Source organism: Chelonia mydas, chromosome 11 (assembly GCF_015237465.2).
Source record: "Chelonia mydas isolate rCheMyd1 chromosome 11, rCheMyd1.pri.v2, whole genome shotgun sequence".
Taxonomy (NCBI): Eukaryota; Metazoa; Chordata; order Testudines; family Cheloniidae; genus Chelonia; species Chelonia mydas.
Window position 1 is genome coordinate 19348131 of NC_051251.2, and position 13397 is coordinate 19361527.

The 13397-nt window shown below is 41.9% G+C and overlaps 1 protein-coding gene across 1 annotated transcript in view; it reads left to right on the forward strand.

The window, feature by feature from the left end:
- THSD7B (thrombospondin type 1 domain containing 7B) overlaps positions 1-13397 on the forward strand; it is a 496247-nt gene that overhangs the window by 76478 nt on the left and 406372 nt on the right. The window contains exon 2 of the mRNA XM_007057469.3: positions 6828-6990. Within this exon, the coding sequence (XP_007057531.2) occupies positions 6855-6990 (136 nt within the window). The 5' untranslated portion in view covers positions 6828-6854. The remainder of the gene's footprint in view (positions 1-6827; positions 6991-13397) is intronic.

Genomic DNA, 13397 nt, shown 5'->3' on the forward strand with positions numbered 1-13397 from the left:
ATTCCACAAGTGGCAGTATCTGGCCCTGAGTGACTTGTCTTAGGTCACATTGGAAGTCTGTGGCAAAGCTGAGAATAGAATCTAGGTCACTGCACTTCAACCACAAGACTATCTTCCTCTAAACTATGTCAGCAGTGGAAGAATTGATGATGTGCGTATAAATCATATGGGCTTAAAACCTTTTTTCCGGTTGAGCTTAGTATTTTCTCATGATATTAAAAATTATGTGCGTGCATGTACACATGCACACAAAACAATAGCTAATAGTGAAGGACCAGATCCTGGCTCCGTGGACATGTCTGTACAGAGCTTACTCAGGGCTGGTTGTAAATTCACAGTCTAGCTCATTATTTTGTCTTTAGTTTTTCTGTAAATCTCAGTGTTTGTAAAATTTAGAATAACTTTATCTGAAGACTTTTGATCCGCTGATTACCATAGGTTATCTGTGGCACATGTAAAGGGTGGTTTGACAGGTACTATTTCAAGCTATGATCTGCTGATGAGGAATCAAATAGGATTAGTCTTTGGATAATACCTTTTGCAGAAGGCAGGGCAGAGTTTAATAGTACAGGGTGTTAACATTTCAGAAAGGTCAAGATAAGTGAGAATCTGTAAATCTTAGGATAAATAAGTGATGAGTTTCTTCCCTGCATTTCAGGCAAACTGTTATTACTGTCTTTAATTTTGTTTTTTCTGTTAAGAGAATTGAATAATCATTAAAGTGTTTTGTGCAGACAGTTGCCAAATGATTTTCAGGTCAGATATGAGATCTGCAAGTGCTTTTTCTATTGTTGTTAAAATTGTGCTGATTTATTTTAGTTACATAATGTTTTTTAAATGTAATAGTTTTACCAGCTCTCATTGTAAAAGAAAAATACTAGGGCAAATTCAACCATGGCTGAAGTGGGTACAACTCCTACTGAATTCAAAGGGAATTTTACTTCCTTATGACAAAGGTGAATTAAGTTCTTTGACTTGGGTTTTCAGACTTCAGCCAGTTCATTTTCAGGTTCAGTAACAAATATTGTGCAAATTCATCCAGAACAGGGCTAGATTTATGACTTCAGAAGCCACTGCAAGGAGTGTGAAGGGATACTGCACGAGTGGTAGCGATCTCAGCTATTTTCTCTTTGGGGTACATGCAGAAACATTAATTACTACACTATTGTAACAGGGTGCATTCATTGTGTATTTCCTCCAGTGCTGGTCACTAATGGCTGGCTGGTGTTGAGAACAGGAAGAGGCATAGCTTTGGGTACCCAGCAGTGCCAGATACCCTGTTGCTTTAAGAGTGTCTAGCACTGCTGGGACTCTGGTTCTTGTGCTCTGGGTGTGCAAGCACTAGCATTCTGGTTATCTGAGTGGGAGCGGGCAGCAAGTTTCGTTACCGCCTCTCCATCTTGCTGTTCATCTGTGCAGGGAAAGCCAGTCTGGTTGGCAACGTTCACTGATTTCTCACTAGAAAACCCAGGAGTCTGATAACCAAATGAGAATTTTTAATATACAAAGAGAACAGAGTCCCTTGATGTGCTCTATAGCTGCTCACCTCTAAAGGGACTGGTAGTTTTGTTGTACTTGGTGGCTTCTGCAGCTTGTATTCTGTTGGGTAAATTTTCATTTTTTATCTGAGGTAGCTGGGTAGGAAAGAATTAAAAAAACAAAAATAAACTTCCTACTAGTTAGCCATCTTTACTGTACTGTTTTTTAAATACATGGTCACTAATCAGATGACATTGGTGTTTATGATAATACATGTTACAATGTAATTTCCATTTGTGGAAGGTATTTAAAAGAAAATGAAATTTTGAACCTTTACTTTCACATGTGCATGAAAACTATTTTATTCACATTCTGGTTGATCTTTAACATCAGGTCAAAATATAACATAAACACTGTGGGCCTGATCCTTCAAACATACTAGTGTAGTACTGGGACGAGTCCTGATTTTAATGTCCTGAGAAATGTACCGATGTGGGTATTTGCAGGATTGGGCTCTATGTCGCTGTTGTCGTGGTGTGAAAATACAGTATGGGTAGGATACTCAGATAGATATAAGGATGTCATAAAAGACATTGAATAAGCTAGAAAAATCAAGGGAATGTTTAATGTGATGCCCCTATCCTGCAAGCATTATGCACGTGTGTAATTTTAAACATGTGAATAGTCCAACTGAAGTCAGTGGGACTTCTTGTGCTTAAAATGTAAGCACATGCATAAGTGTTTGTAGGATCAATGCATATGTAGTGTTGGGGCATGAGATTATTTTAGGTAATGAGGTGTCTTGGATAACTGGACTGTATAAATCATTGTTACCTCTCCTAATGGGCCACTTTTTAAATTTTGGAGTAAGTGGAGAGAGAAACCTAGAAGTGACCAGAAAAGAAAATACAGTAATAGAATTTTGGGGGAGAGAAAAAAAAATATTTTTTTAAAATTTCAGTTGTGATTTGAAGTTTAAATTCCTCATCTGGGGAAAAAATAATTATAAGGAAAATAAATCATGAACATGAAGTGCTGATCAGAGTTAATAGTTTGAATAATCTGTAAATTATTTTTTTTAAATGTGAACTAAAGATTTTTTCCCCTCTGTATTTGCCAATTCACAGTTAACTATATGCCTTCACATTTGGAAGTTTGAGATATTCAGTAACTAAATTTGATGTGAAATCTTGGTGGCCTTCATAATGTAATTTATTCATGCTACTGTGGATGGCATATGTTGCCTGTGTGGTAACTTTTTATCATATCTGCACAGAACTGCTAGTGTTTCAAATTGTGTTATACAAACTGAGATATAGGGACAAATTCTGATTTCACTTGCGTCGGTGTAAATCAGTGAACTCAGTGGAGTTACATTGGTGTAGGCGAGATGGGAATCGGTTTCAGGGTCTTTAATTTATTCCTGTGGGGTCTTTTTTTTTTTAGACTTAATGTAATCTCTGTACTCAGACAACAGCAGGCTGTTATTTTTGTAGTCTTTCTCAAGGAACTAACAGATGCCAAGCCTCCTGACTAGGGCAGGAGTCTCCTACCCTTGGGGAGTTACTGCTACCCACTAACCCTTCCAATTCTGAGCTGGAGAAAGTATGTTCAAAAGGCTGCTGATGAGTGCTCCCTGAGTTTTCGTTTAAAAAAATAAAACACAACTGGCAGTGAGTGTTGTCTGAGGTTTCCTTGGATTTGCGCATTAGGGTCTTTATCTTTCCACTAGAAGATATTTCACTAAAGTCCCTATCCTGGCCTTATTCAGCTCCACAATGTAGAGGGCTGGCTGGGTCCCAGGTGTATAGAGCCCTACTTGGACCTACAGAGGTCTCATGAGGATCAGCAGTAGAGTGCCCACACAGGGCATGATCCTGCAAAGTGCTGAGCACTCTGGCCCTGATCCAGTAAAGCTCTTTAGCACTTACTTAAATTTAAGTTTGAGCAGTCCCGTTGCATTCAGAGAGATGTTTTACATTCTTGAACTTAAGCATATGCTTAAGTTCCTTGTAGGATTGGAACCTGTGACGGGATCCCCGGGGTGCAACCTGGGACTGTGGGACTGCTGTGCCCCCTGAACTCTCTCCAGCCTGGGCCGTCTTTCACAATGCCTTGCTAATGACCAGCAGCAAACCCCTCCAGGTGCTATTATCACTCAGCACAACCGCATGTAGATGCTCCACGCCCAGCTAGATTACATGAATAGTCCCAGAGCCACTCATGAATCACACAGAGAGGCACCAGAGCCAAATCCCTCCCAGCACCGTACCTCCAGAATATGCCATCTTGCACGGCTCAAGAGCGACAATGCAGATATATTAATTGGTTCGCCACTTCATCAATTGAAAGTGGACATACACCAGCCTTTGCAAAACCTGAGGAGATTTGCCACACACTTCAAACAAACTCACTGGTAAAGACAAACAAAGAAACAAATTTATTGACTACAAAAGATAGATTTTAAGTGATAGGCAAAAAAGTCAGAGTTAGTTACCAAAAGAAATAAAATATAAGCATGCAGTCTAAACTCTCAGCCCTATTAGACTGGGCAACAACTAGACTAAGCAGTTTTTATCACACTACTGGATATTGCAGTTCATAGTACACATGGGTCAGTCCCCTCAGTTGGAGTCTTCAGAATATCCTTGTTGCTTGCAGCGTAGGTGAGTGAAGGAGAAAGGCCCAGCATGGGCCCCCTGTGTTTGGTTTTATACCCTCAGTCCATGTGCTTGGAAAACACAAGTCCAGGCATGTCTGAGTGCATTGCTGAGTCTCCAGGCCAGGGTGAGTAATTCCCCTGGTGTGGCCTCATGCAGGTGAGTCATTGCATTGTAGCTCCCTGGCTGGACAATGGTGGTTGATGGGTTGTTTGACACCCCACCCAGGCGTTGGTTACTTTCCTTGCTGTTGCCTATGGGGAGCTAATATCTGGCTGAATCCCCATCTTACAATATGTTTTAGTGACAACCATACAACGTAATTCTCATAACTTCATATGTGTTAATGATACACATATATGGATAGCGAAATTACTTTCAGCAGATCATAACCTTTCCCCTGATACCTTACAAGTCATGCTTCACAATCATAAAAAAATGAGGAATATGGGGGGTTACAGGGTGCTCCCCCCAAGATACAGAATGTCACAGAACCGATGTTGCCAAACCCTGCCAATTCCCCCCCCCCCCTTCCCACCCCCGGACATCTGTCATACGTAGTATCAGTCATGGTGGTTGTGATGCTGGGAATGACCTTACGGGAAGCGGTGCCCCTCGATATTTGTTGTGAAGTGAGGATTAGTCCAAATGAGTGATAGTTGCATAGAGTTAATTACAGCATGGCCTAGTGTTAGAGCTGGCCAAAAATTTTCCTGTGGAGCAGAGCTTCACCAGACAATGCTGGTTTGCCAAACCCGAAATGTTTCACAAGACCAGTGTGGGTTTGATGAACTCTAGTCTAATCACAGGCAAGTTTATGCTGGAAAGCTGCTTAGTGAGCTCAGGGTCTCTTGCAGCTTCCAGGGTCTGTGGCTTTGGGGCAGCTCCATGGTGCAGAGCTCCAGGACAAGGGATCCAACATTCACAGCTCTGAGACAGCCCTGCTGTGCCAGGGATTCTAGGCTCCCTGCCTTGGAGCTGGGAGCCTGAAAGCCCTGGGAACCCCAGCTCCAACCAGTGCTTGGCTTCTGACTCAGCAGCTGGGAGCCTGGAAATCCTGAGAGTCCCACCTCTCACTTTTGGTTTCTTATCTTTTTTTTTCCCTTTGAATTTCTTTTTGGCTGAAACTTGCAGTTTTCATTCTGAAATGGAACAAAAACTTTTTTGGAGCTTCCACTGGCATGGAATTGAGGGGGATGTGTGTGTGTTTGTGTGTCTCTCTCTCTCTTGAAGTCATCCCATTTGCAATGCACTTGATCCACATCCTTCCAAAGAGTAGGGTGAAGAGCCCCTATGCCTCACTTCTATACCAAGCCTGGCTGGCTTCTTGATTAGCTCAGGGCAGACTTGCTTACAAGGCCACTTATGGTCCTTTGACCCTGTAAACTTTAGGATTTAGCTGTAGACGAGGGAGTAGGATTTGCTTTTTTTCCCTTCAATTCAGGGTGCAGTGTTTATTCTTGAACTTGAAAGTCTAGGTCCTAAAGTTAACCCGAAAACATTGGGAAGAGTCCATGAATGCAAGTGTCTTACATTGCCTGCATTACTTTGCCTGTGTAAAAGCTCAATTTGATATCTTTACAGGTTTTGTAATGCAGCTAAAATATAAAAATGAATTAAGCTAAACAGATATAACACTGTATCGTCCACAGCAGTTAGTAAATATCTGATTAACTATAATTACATGAGTTTATCATGATAGAAACTGTTTGAGTAATTTCAATAAACTCCAAATTAAAAGTTTTAGTGCATATCCACTATCCACTATTTTCAGGTTTATCTTTGACTTCTTATCAAGAACCATACTTGTATTATGTATTGTAATAATGCTGCTTTTTTATAAGGCTGGAAATGTAATGGAATTTCAGAACTAAACTTCTAATATCTGATAACTTTAATGAAAGGCACCAAATGATGCCAATAACATAAATCATGACAATGACATGCTGCAGAAGAACCTTATCACTCTGCTTGCCCTGTCCCAGAAGGGAAACTTTGACATATGAAATGTGGAACTAATGACCGGTTACAAATGTAGGAATTCAGGAAATATAAATGCAAAAGCCAATCTTATAGGAGAAATACACATAGTATAAACTCGAACATTCAATTTCACATCAAAATTCAGTTCTTAGTTCTAATGCCATTTTTAAACTATATCATCTACATACAGTATGCAGAGATGAACTGGCAACCCAGATCTTGTGTCTCAATGCCCTTGGCTTTATGGAAATTGGGATTCATATCCAGAGCTGAACTTTGCAGCTTGAATCTGTCGCCATTCATGGTTTGTTTAACTATAAAATACCAGATATCATGGTGATAGGCATGTTAAAGATAAATAGATTGAAGAGAGAAAAAAGTGTTGCATAAGTCTCTCGCATGGCATATTGTGGTGAAAGCTTTAAAATTCAAGGCAGAGACCCTAGCAAATTGCTTTTTAGAAACTCACTGAGGGCTTTGGTAATGGCCACCATTTTGACTGACACCTAGAATTGAACCAGGGGCCTCCAGAGCTAAAAGTACACATCTCTACAAGTACCATCTCTAAAGTACCCATGTAACTGACTCTGCACTACAGAAGAGGGTGTGCAATGTACACTGAGTAGCACTGACTCTGAGACTGATTGCTTTGCTTTATTACTATGTATTTTTAGCAAACTAATTTGCTTTTTCTTTCAAATCTAGGACTAGAGAAGACGACGAGACTGAATTATGTTTCTGAGGGATCTCTGGGTTTCTGCTCATTGGGCATGGGGCATGAGGAATATCTTGCTTTTAGTTGTGCTCTCAATGTTACAAACAACTGATTTGGAAGCCAGGAAAGATCATCAATTTGTCTGGAAAACAGGTAGGAATAAACATATTGTTATTTATTTACTTTCTAGTTCCTGTGATTTACGAAGTCTGCTACCTATTCCTACTCTGATTTAGCACTATAAGAAATTCCCAAAGAAAAATGTCCTAATAGTGTTTTCATGTAGTTTCATTTATTTGTGTGTATATATGTGTGTCTGTGTGTATACATATATTTTCCCCTCTCCTTTAGTTTAATCCATCTTCTTGTTCACTGAAATGCTGTACCCTGCAGTGACACTTGGTATAGTCTGGGTTTTCACAATGCTATCACTTGAACAGAGGCAGCTAATAGGAGAGTTTTGGAGGGCATAGCCTGGGCTCTGTCCTGGGAGGCAGTGGTGTGTAGTGAGTGGTGCTTTTGCTTCATCTGTGAGTTCTCTCTGGACAGGTAGCATAGCTAAAGAGAGAGACTTGGGATAAAGAGCATCTTGCTGGGTGAATTTGAGAACCACAAACAGAGGCAGCTAATAGAGTTTCAGAGGTTGTTGAGAGCAGGAGTGTGAAAAGCTTTGCTTCCAGGTTCAGCTCCTACATGCAGTTTCAAGATGACCAGCGATGGAACTGTGGGTGTCCTGCAATGGATGTGCCTTGTTTCCTTTCCTGCCTGAAGCCAGAAGGGACTTACTACGCATGAAGTGAAAGCTGGTGCTGGAGAAGCTTCTTGGATTGGACAGGCAAATAGAGACATTATTGAGAACCAGAGAAGTTGAGGAGTTCCTAGACAGCCCAGTGCAGGAAAAATGAAGTACACCAGGTTCAAGGAGGAAAGAAGCTGGCCACCAAGGAGTTGGGGAGACAGGAAGTCAGAAAGGAGGTCTGGCCATTCAAAACTATCAGAGGCAAGAGGTCAGATCTGCATTTTTCACAGCTGGAGACAGAGGAGGATGGGTGGACTGTGGTTACTAGAGAGAAGAGAACCAGGAGGAATTCCATACAGCTAAAAGCTTCAAGTCCGTGGTCTCCAACCTTTTTATGCACAAGATCACTTTTTGAATTTAAGATCAACCCAGGATCTACCCTGCCCCTTCCCCGAGGCCTCGCCACACTCCCTCCATTCCCCCCTCCCTCCATTGTTCGCTCTCCCCCACCCTTACTCACTTTCACTGGGTTGGGGCAGGGGGTTGGGGTTTGGGAGGGGGTACAGGGTCTGGGCTGGGGCCAAGGGATTCGAAGTGTGGGAGGGGGCTCTGGGCTGAGCCTGGGGCAGGAGGTTGGTGTGTAGGAGTGAGGGGTACAAGCTCTGGGAGGCACTTTGGGTGCAGGGGTCAGATGGTCACACTGCACCTAATCTCATAGAATCCACTGGACATTTCATGAATGTTACTTTTTATTAGTGTCATTTGTGGTTTATAGATCCAAAATCCTTCAGGAATTGCACAAATTAGCATAACATTCTCAGCTGTAGGGTGTGCATTGGCTGAGCCTCAGGCATGGGGTTGGGGTGCAGGAGTGAGGGGTGCAAGCTCTGGGAGGGAGTTTGGGTGCAGGAGGGGGCTCCGAGCGGATGCAGGAGGGGGTGACGGGTGTGGGTTGTGGGAGGGAGTTTGGGTGCAGGAGGGGACGCCAGGCTGGGACAGGGGGTTGGGATGTGTGTGGGGGGGTGCAAGGTGGAGGATCTAGCTGGGAGGCTCTTACTGCAGGCAGCTCTCGGCCAACGGTGCAGCGGGGCTCAGGCAGGCTGCCTGCCTGCCATGGCCCCACGCCACTCCTGGAAGCAGCTGGGCTGCTGGCACGTCTCTGCAGCCCCTGGGAGAAAGGGGGGCAGTGGGTCTCTGTGCGCTGCCCGCTTCTGCAAGCATCGCCCCCACAGCTCCCATTGGCCGTCCCTCCCTCCCATTGCAGGGGCAGTGCTGGGGGTGGGGGCAGCGTGCAAAGCCACTGCCCTCACCCAGGAGCCGCAGAGATGTGCCAGCTGCTAGCTGCTTCCGGGAGCGGCTACAGTAGGGGCCAGAGCAGGTAGGAAGCCTGCCTGATCCTTGCTGTGCCGCCAGACTTTTAATGGCCCAGAGATCAAGATTGACTTGCAGAGGCTCCAGGATTGCCACTGCTTCAAGTTGATACCAGGTCCTCAATGTTTAAACTGTGGAAGATACCTCTTAAGAACCAGGGGGTCTAAGGGAAAGGAAAGATGTATGAGACATGCCTGTGGATGGTAGCTAAGCCCAACCTCAAAGAATCAGTTTTGCCCATAAAGAGTTTCCTCAACTGTCCAAGAAAGTCTGTCCATCCTTGCTGGAGGTTCAACACTCAGAAGAATCAAAACAACATTCTGCAAAGGATAAGCAGACAACAGGATGGTGTGCTGTCTTCCCAGAACCAAGACACAGGACATCGCTCACACGATATTGGAGGAATTTCTGAAGTTAATGGGCAAGGATCCATTTATGGGCATTAATGACACTGCATCACAGGATATATCACGGATAAAAGATGACTTCAGAGAACTCAGAAGCATGCTGAAGGACAATGTCCAAGCGATCTTCTCTGCTATCTTCCTGTCTCGAGAGCAAAGGGAGACAGAAGGCAGAAGATTCTTAAAATGAACCACTGGTTAGGTAAGTGGTATAGGATTTGGTTTTGTGGAACATTGTTCCAGTCTATTCTATGGGAAGAGGGAACTCAGTAGAAACGGAACCAATCACCTCAAGAACAAGCTGGTTTGAGTAGTAAGGAGGGTATTAAACTAAAATAACACAATGGGAGGGTAAAAAGAGGAAAGATATGAGAACTCATTTAGTGCAGAATCAAGAAGTTGAGAACAAAATTAACCAGGGAACCAAAGGATGTGAAGAGAAGAGATTCTTTAATTTCCTGTACACCAATGCTAGGAGCCTCAGTAGCAAACAAGAGGATTTGGCATTGTTCATTTGTGAGTATAAATTCAATCTAGTTGATATTACTGAATCATGGTGGGATGATTCACACCTTTGGAATGTTAAAATAAATGTTATAACCTGTCTAGGAAGGACTCAGTGGACAAAAAGGGAGGAAGAGTGGCACTCTGAAAAATGGCATTACCTGTTTCTGAGTAACTGATGATTTGGGAAAATATTTACCTTGAATGGTTATTCAATATTTACCTTGAATGGATGAACCTTCTAACAGATAAAACACAAAATGGGGTATTAGTTGTGTCTGCTGCAGACTACCAAATCACAGTAGGAAACAGGATGACAGTATAGTTTTATACCCCTAACTATAATGCATAGATGGGGGGGGGGTCAGGGGAAGCTGTGTGATAATGGGGGACTTCAATTTCAATTACATATACAGGAGGTCTTATATTGCCAGTAGTAAAACATCCTTAGAATTTCTAAATATTGTAGATGACCATTTCCAAACTAAAAAGCTGATTGCAACCGACACAGGGGGATTCCACCTAGTATAGACAAGTAATGTTGTGTAATCAGGTATTATTTAGAGTTTCCAATTTAACATTCCGTGGTTTGGCAGGGTTTATTTGCCTCTAGATTGGCCACAGCATCACAGTTAATTTGGGAGTGAGGACCCCCAGATATGCAAGACAGACACTCACACTTAGGCAAGACCTTTGAATCTGCAGTAGTTTTATTAGCACAGTCAGCAATATCACAAACACTATGACGTAGCAAAGCAGACAGAGATAATACAAGCATCCAGAATTTGCCTACTCATACCATCCTTTCCAGGGAACCTTGTAGTAGTAAGATGACCCAGGAGTGGTCCTTCACTTGGTAGGCTCCAGGTCCATGGGCCAAGTGCCACCCTATATTAGAGGTTATGCTAATACTAACTAAGGCTAATGCATATTCAGTATGTGCATCAGCTCTTTTTCCTTATCTGTTTTTCCTTACCCTGCTAATGTTGGGGTGCCCTTTTCCCATCAGTGAATAGGCCTTTTACTTCAAGTTTATTAGTATTAATCAGTTAGTTGTCATGGTATTCTCATGGTTCGACAAATGCTGCTGTGGTTAACTTAAAATATCTAAAGCTGATATACAGTGTCATTTTGTGGTTACCTGTCAGCAGTTTAGCAACACTTGTCTATAACAGCACTCTATCTTGCGATGTAGGGTCATTTACTGGTTAGTTACTTATGTCAAGTCTTTAAGCCTTGGGCCTTAGGTAGTTTGGCTAAGCTATTGTTTTACAGTTTTGGGACCTGTAGACTTTTGCATTACTGAATTAATCCATACCTGTACCTTATTTAGCATATGCCTGTATATCAATAGCAAGAGGGACTGATTAGAGAAATAAAAATTAATGGTAGCTTAGGTGCAGGTGATCATGACTAATCGCATTTATATTGTGTAAACGGAATAAAGTCCAGACCAGTTTGTTTGTTTATTTATTTATTTATATGTATGTATGTATGTATGTATGTATATAAGCCCTGTCAAAGCACTGTGTGTGTGTGTGTGTGTGTGTGTATACACATACACACTTAGTGCTTTGACAGGGCTTATTTCACAAAGCTGAAAACAATTGAGTCAAATCAGCTGGGAGAAGAATTTAATCAGAAGAATGTGAATAATTGGGAATTGTTTAAGGACTTAATAGATGCCCCAAAAGGCACAATCTAGCAATTGAGGAAAGAGGCTGTATTGGTTTTAAAATATGACCTGGTTTAGAAGGGAAATGAAGGCAGCTGCAAAAAATAAAACTGTAAATAACAAATGGAGAAAGTGAGAAGTTGATAGCAATGACTATAAATACGAAGCTAGGTATTGTAGAAAATTGATAAGGAAAGCAGAGAGACTCAAGGAGAAATCTATGACCAGCATAATTAAAGACAATAAGAAGGAGCTTTTAAGTATTTTAGGAACAAAAAAGAATTGTGACAAAAAAGATAATATTGGTCCATTACTAGATGGAAATGGTGTAGAATTATCAATACTAATGCAGAAAAGGCAGAAGTGTTCAACAAATATCTCTGTATTTGGGGGGAAAATAGGTGTAGTCTCCTCATAGGGTAAAATTACTCTTTCCATTCCAGTAGTATCTCAGGAAGATGTGAATCACACCTATTGATTTTCACTAAATTGTGTGATGCTGGAGAATTTCCAGAAGAGTGGAAGAAAGCTAATGTGCCAATATTTAAAAAGTGTAAACGGGATGACCTGGGTAACTATAGGCCTGTCAGCCTGACATCAAGCCTGGACAAGATAATGGAGAGGCTGATACAGGACTCGATTTAACAAAGAATTAAAGGAGGGTAATATAATTAATTATGTCACAGTTCTGAGCAATTTCATCTGTATTCCACCTTTGTGGTCCCGCAAGGGCGCCACTCTTAGGCTTTCAGCTTCCCAGCAGTCACCTTTCTTGGGCGGAGACATGTCTCTCTTCCCTCCTGACCAGGGTATTTCCAGGCTGCAGTTTCTGCCTGGACTGAATTCCCCAGCAAGTCAGATTGTCTAAGCAGGCCTGCTTTGCCTTCTTCTCAGAGCCTATGAACAGTGTAATTGCCCACAGTTAAATTACCACTTAAGTCTTTCTAAATAAGCATGTGTATTCTTAAGGTAAAAGCATGATAGAAAACACATTAAAAGTAATAAAAGAATGTAGATGCATGCTAAAAGGTTGCCAGAGATCACCCCAGTGCCAATAAGGTCTCTGGCAGGTGAACAGTTCTTCAAACCCCACACAGGTTTTTCTGTGGTTACAAGTTCATAACACCTTTTGCTCAGAATAAGTAAGCCCATGAACTGGAACCCTGTCTTGGACAGAAAGTCCTATCCATTTTATGGCTCAGAAATCAGGCCCTGAGTCAGTTTAAACTCAGATTATTTATCCAAAAGCCCTTTCTTTGTCTGTTGGTCTCTAGAGAATCCAATTTGAACCAGTATATGCAAGTATCTCCAGGTGGTGGTACATCTTTGGAGGTGTTACCATATGAGTGAATCTCCCTAATCCCACCACCCTGTTTTTTGTTCCTGGAGGGCTGTGATCCCCCTCCGTAGGGTGACCAGAGAGCAAGTGTGAAAAATCCATATGGGGGTGGGGAGTAATAGGCGCCTATATAAGACAAAGCCCCAAATATCGGGACTGTCCCTATAAAATGGGGACATCTGGTCGTCCTCCCCTGCCCCTATGGAATTACATACAATCCCTGGCCCACAATTATACGTCGACTTAATTCAATAAAGTTTAGCTTAATTCAACAAGATTTGTTCAGGAAATTGCCACATTTGTCACACTTGATTGGCACTAATTATATTACTTTCCTTTATTTTTTTTTGTTAATCAATGCGGGTTTATGGAAAATAGATCCTGTCAAACTAATTTGATATGAGATTACACATTTGGTTGATAAAAGTAATAGTGTTGCTATTGCATACTTAGACTTCTGTTAGGCATTTGATTTGGTACTGCATGACATTTTGATTAAAAAACTATAACAAAATGAAATTAACATGG